General features: G+C 45.1%; 1 protein-coding gene across 1 annotated transcript in view; it reads left to right on the top strand.

Moving 5' to 3' along the window:
• Positions 1–3,990: 3,990 nt before the first annotated feature.
• The window catches only part of TRPC3 (transient receptor potential cation channel subfamily C member 3), a 32,863-nt gene continuing 30,853 nt past the window's right edge, over positions 3,991–6,000 (top strand). The window contains exon 1 of the mRNA XM_058023811.1: positions 3,991–4,477. Within this exon, the coding sequence (XP_057879794.1) occupies positions 4,254–4,477 (224 nt within the window). The 5' untranslated portion in view covers positions 3,991–4,253. The remainder of the gene's footprint in view (positions 4,478–6,000) is intronic.

Genomic DNA, 6,000 nt, shown 5'->3' with positions numbered 1-6,000 from the left:
AACACAATTTTCAACAAACAGGTCAGATTTAATTTCAAATTAACAGTGTCAATATACCTGTCAGAGAAGTTCTGGTAAGGGATAACCCCAGGGCATAATGATCTTTTTCCTTATCACATTTCCCAATCTTACTTAAGTGATTATCTGCTGATTTAGGTGCTTCATAGACCTGCAAGGTCTTATTGCTATGGTAGTTTAGTCTAAGAAGCTGAATATATTTCCTGCTATTTTATTATAATAAATTCTAGCTGTGCTACCTGTTTTCATATTTCAGGTGTTTACTTCATTCATTGAGTTTAAAGAAGCTGAAAAAGAATGGGAGACATACAGAATTCGTGTTTCGGACAATCTTTCAAGGAAAGGTGTTGCTGAGCATTCTTAGGAGACACTTGGCTTCAATTTAGAAAAGCTCTTTCTTGATCATTCCCTTCCACATGAAGAACACTGCCAAGGGAAACTTTGAGATCAGAGTTGTATCTATCTCAATTTTGAGGACACAAAAATTCTGCCAGAGAGTAATCTATCCATATAAACACAGCTTTGTCCCACTCCAATTCCACCTTGGCTTCATCAAGTCAGTCTGGTAAAAAGAACGAGGGATTGTATTTTGACTGCCACTCCAAATCCAACATGAAATAGTTATGGCATTAAACCCATGTTCTACAAGAAAATGATGAATAACCTAGCACCTAGTAATAAAATACCACCCCTGTTCTATTTCCCTGTTAGCTGTAACTCTTTGGGGCTGTTCTGCTCCTGCTCTGTCCTCAGGGTAGTGTTCCTTCCATTACTTCACTGCAGTCTAAGCAACTTCCAGGAAGCATTTTTCTAGATTAAAATGACATCACTTCCAAAGCCTGTAAATTCAACTCAGCATTCACAAAATGTACTGGATTGGCAGCCTTTGACTGTAAAGTCTTTGCCCAGCTGAATCTACAGCCAGCACAAGCTTGCCTGCCTTGCTTCGCCTGGAATTTCAAGTTTACTCATCTTTTCTCCCTCACTTTCTTCAACTTGGCTATGTTGACATCTATTTGTACTGTGATAACATGAAGTATTTTTAAAAAGAAATATTCAGAACACTGGGATTAATGAAATTATAAATGCTTTCAAAAACATGAGCCATTAAGAAAAATCAGTTTTCTGGGACATTCAGCCCTGACCAGGATTGTGTAGGTATAATTTCACTACTCTTGGATTGCACTTGTTTTGCTGTTTCAGAAGTGCAGCTTCATGCATTTCATTTGTCTGAATTTGGCACTTCAGATCCTCCACCATGGCACCAAGGCACAGCAATGATTATTAATTTCTTACTGTCAGGTAAGGCAGTGATGGCTGAAGTTAAATGATAACAGGATTCTCACATCCCTGATCCAATGGTAACAGCCTAACACTTCAAACTGTGGTAAATTCCCTATAAACCCCTTCACTGTGACCAAGGGAACTACCCTACACATTCCATTTAGAAATATGCATTATTTCTAACACAGTAACCATGCAAAGTACTTTGGAGATTTGCAGTGGATTCTCTTGTTGCCATGCTGGCTGGTTTTAGGCTGGATCTCATGGAAAGAAACAAAGGGGAATATGACACAATCAAAACACATCTAAGGAACCATCTATTTCAGCTTGGTGGCTCTGTGACAGTATGGGGAGAAAGAAAAAAGGATTTGGTAAATTGTTTTTACACTACCTTTGTCCTTCAGTACTAAGATTACTCAGGGAGTTATCATCTTACCCCTTGAAATGGAGAGATGTATCATGAAGGTTTCTGCAAGGACGACTTCCAAGTCATCTTTCCAAGGATGAATTCCAGGGCATTATTAGTGATAATATCTGGATAACATATAGAACATTACCTTTCACTATAAGAACAGCAAACCAATCTCTATTACACAATACTCAAATTATGAAAAAAAACCCACAGAACACAATTCAAGTTAGTCATGGGAGATGTAACAGAGAAAGCAAGAATAAAGCTTCCTTAAAACTAAGAACTAATATTAAAACAATTTTCTATCTATTTCTGAAAAGAAAAAACAAAAAACCAAACATACCTTGATATGTGAACGCCTTGTTCTGAGCATACATTTGTGAGGCAAGAGCATTTCTCATTGACTTTCAGCTGTACTTTTATGTTTTGTTCTCAAGAGAAACACTCAAGGCAATTGAAAGTCCATTCCTGTAGCCCCCCCTGCAATAACAGAGGACTTTTATTAAAAAAAGGAACAGAATATGGGCAGTACCATTTGTTGAGTCAAAGGATCCCTGCAAGAAGACAAGGTTTGATGCAGACAGATTGCTGCAGGGCTGTGCTTTAAAATGTGTAACACTAATACAGATGTATAATTAGGTTAGACACCTAGACTGAAATTAATAACCCCAAGCACTTCAGAGCTACAGTAGCTACACTATATATTAGTTTCTGGGAGAACAAAATTTGCTCTGTTATGCACATAATTCCACTGAAAGTCAAAGGGCTTCTGCGTGTGATGAAAAACATAAAAACCCACTTCCCTAAACAGTTCAAGATGCAAGTTAATTAAATTGATGAAAACAAAGCCTTCTTCTTCCTTCATGGCTACAGCTGAGAAAATTATCTCTGTGAAACCCTTGGCTGGCTTTTCCTGTGCTTCACGAGGACAAACTTTGTACATACAGAAAACAACAAAGGCAAAACCAGGGACAGTACTGCAAACAGTGTGAGCTAATAAGTATGTTACACTAAGACTACTTGATGAGACTCACAAACAAGAATTTCTTCCTAGTGGTGATATGTGGATAAAAAGTCCACTTTCTCTGAAGTAATAGGAAAGCTTAAATAAATTTGAACTTCAGCAGCACCTGAATACAGATTTGGAATGTGGTTTCATGGAAATTTATACCCATACTGCTCAAAAAAGTTTAAAGCAAGAGAAAAATGGCATCTCAGCACGATGCAGACAAAGTAAAGGCTTTATTATACATAAATTAACACATGCACGCTATATGTACCTACCATTCTGCAAAAAAAAAAAAAAAATGCTCACAGGCTCTGCCTTGATTGTAAAGGGGTTGCTCTCACAAAATAATTTTCCCTGTGAAATAACACGCCAAAAAAAAAAAAAAAATCTCCTAATAAGGGAAAAGGTAATATGCCTCTACAGGAGAAATCTTTGTGACTGGGCTCTATAGAGCATAATTTGTTCTGATTACATGCCATGAGCATCTCAGCATCCTCCCACTGTTTTTCAGCTTAGCACCACACAGAAATACAACAGTCAAGCCTAAGGCAGAGACATCTGAAACACTTCGGGGAACATCGGCTTGCTCGGTAAGTCAGTCAAAAGGACCTTTTTTTTTACCTGCAAATTTCAACTTCACCTATTTCCAATGTGGGGCTGGATATTTCTCTAAGCACTTGCCGAACTTTGTACAGCTTCGGCCGGGCTGTTGGCCGCTTTTGGGCCTCTTTGGCCAGAATTACCTTGCTGCTGACAGACCCCCGCCTCACGGCTCCGGGCTCCCTCAGGACTCGGCGCCGGCTCAGCGGGCACCTCCCAAGGGCTTCCCCTCACAACCAGCTCAGTGGGCACCTCCCGAAAATATCCCCTCATGCCCGGCGAGCACCTCCCGAGGGACTTCCCCTCACGCCCAGCTCGGCAGGCACCTACTCAGGAGTCCTCTCACGCCCGACTCAGCGGGCACCTCCCGAGAACCTCCCCTCACACCCGACCTGGCGGGAGCAGGATTCACCCCAAGCCAGCAGCAGCGGGCGGCTGGGGGTCATTTGTAGCGCTCCTGGGGCAGAGCGCCGCCCCCTCACGCCCCCCCGCTCCAGGCCTTGAGGGGCGGAGGTGGGACGGGCGCGCCTCCTCCTCTCCGGAGCGCTCGCTGTGGGAGGCGGGTGCGCTCTCCGTGGCCCCGCTGCCTCCGTGATGATGCCGTCCTAGTGAGGGATGATGACAGGCAGAAGAGGAGGAGGGGAGCAGAGTCGCCGCCGCTGTTGGCAGCCCTGTCTCTTGCTTGCCTCGCCGGTAGTTCCTCGCTCTCGCTGCCAGGCTGCGCATCGCGCCGCCTTGCCGACGGGCGGTGGGGTGGCCGTGGGTTTGTGGTGAGAGGTTTGTCCTCTGTAGGTGCTCTGTCCCCCGCCGAGCAGAGCTTGTGTCTCCTTTCTTCTCCTCCTGCTTCCTTCCCCGCCGCACACGCTGCCGGACGAGGCCGGCCGGGAGCGGGAGCAGCGGCGCTCGCCGCCGCCTAAGGGGACCCTGACCATGTCGAGCAAAGGCAGGAAGAGCAAGGAGCAGGGGAGAGTGACCTTCCCCCCGCAGCAGGAGGAGGAGGAGGAAGGGGCAGAAGAAGAGGAGCAGCAGCGCCGGCGCCGCGGCTGGAGAGGCGTCAATGGGGGGCCGGAGCCCCCTCCGCCGCCGCAAAGAGCTGTCAAAACCCTCCGGGAGCCCTACGGATACTACCCGCCCCCCCCTTTTGCCAGCACCATGTAAGTGGGGCCCGGGGGGGTGTTCGGAGGGGGAACTTCCCCGAGCAGGGACGCGGCTCCCGGCGAGTTTTGGGCCCGGGGGTGCGGCCCCGTCCCGGCCGATCCCGGGAGCGGCCGCTCGGCTCCCAGCGCCCCGAGGGGCTCCGAGTGCCCCGGCCTGCCCTCGGCCCCCTCCCCAGCCCCGGCTCTGCTTCCTCGGCGTCAGGCGGGCACAGGTGTGTGCCGGGGCAGAGAAGAGTCCATCCTTTCCTTATTTCTTGTTTTCTCTCTGGATGGAAGTGCAGCTGCCGGGAAATTGACCAATTGTTGGCTCGGCTAAGGTCCAGAGAACCCCTTGCTAATGCTGCCGCTTTATTCTTATAAATTTTTAAAAGCTATGCTGAGATAAAACTGAATTCCCCACAGAAATCTAGGACACCTGTACAGAAAAGCCTTAGTTCTGGAGATGCACCTTATCCTGCTTGGATGCGCTTTTCCAAAATATCCATTTATTTTTAAAGGCACAATCCTAAACATCTATCTATGTAGATACATGAAGAGATGCTGCCCATGCAAATACACTTACTGCAAAATAAATGCATTCAATGTTACTAGTAGGGATGATAACTTTCTTTTCCCTGACTTCCAAAATGTAGGTTGTCCATGAATAATTCACTAATTTTTATATCATGCTGCAGTTTAGGTAGACTTAACCTCAGAGGATTGCTTGACTATTTTATGTTTTCCTGACAACGTTTAGTTCTTAATTAAATATTTTAATTACAAGATAGCAAACACTGAGTTTTAAGATAAGATATTCAGCATCTGTAGAAGCCTTAATTAAAATCACCCCGGAGAAAACTGTAAAGTACAGAAATAATTAGGGTAGTGTTTAGAATGGGATAACCACAAGTAATGGTGGGGTTTACCATCCCTGTGCATAAATTCTTCACAAATACCCTGTGCCCAGCAATTTGCACTTGGAGTGAATTGGTCTTTCACATGTCTTCAGCTGTCAGAAAGTTAGTTGTGCTTGAGTTACTTGTCTAGACTCCCATGTAGATGATGGAATGGGAGCAGAAATAGCAGTGGGAAAAGTAGTATAGCAATTTATCTTCTTTTTTGGAGGTGCTTGTCTTTATCTGCCATAAAAAGAGACTTGGACACATTATTTTTAGACAGTTGAAGCTGGCTCAGATGAATTGTAAGCTGTGAGTCCTCAACTTCTGGGTCCCAAGTGTCCTTCTAGAGAGGTTGACATGCTCCTGTGTTGAAGAAATGGGTACTACACCACGGGGGGGGATCAAACTGGAGTGCAGTTTACACAGCTGTAGGTGTTTGAGCCTGAAGTGAGTTCTGTCTCATGGAATTGTTTCTGGTAGATAATTCTTGATATCCTGGGAATCTGTGAGCCCAATGGACTGACAAAAGAACTGACATGGATTAATGTAGTAAGAGTATATTGAACTGTTGGGTATAGAGGCAAAAGACACAGAATTACATTTTCCCTGTTAAGTGACTGTGGTTATCCTTGGTGTAGCAGC

Source organism: Melospiza georgiana, chromosome 5, assembly GCF_028018845.1.
Source record: "Melospiza georgiana isolate bMelGeo1 chromosome 5, bMelGeo1.pri, whole genome shotgun sequence".
Taxonomy (NCBI): domain Eukaryota; kingdom Metazoa; phylum Chordata; class Aves; order Passeriformes; family Passerellidae; genus Melospiza; species Melospiza georgiana.
The sequence above is the reverse complement of the archived record's forward strand: the minus strand, read 5'-3'. Positions and strand labels throughout refer to the sequence as shown.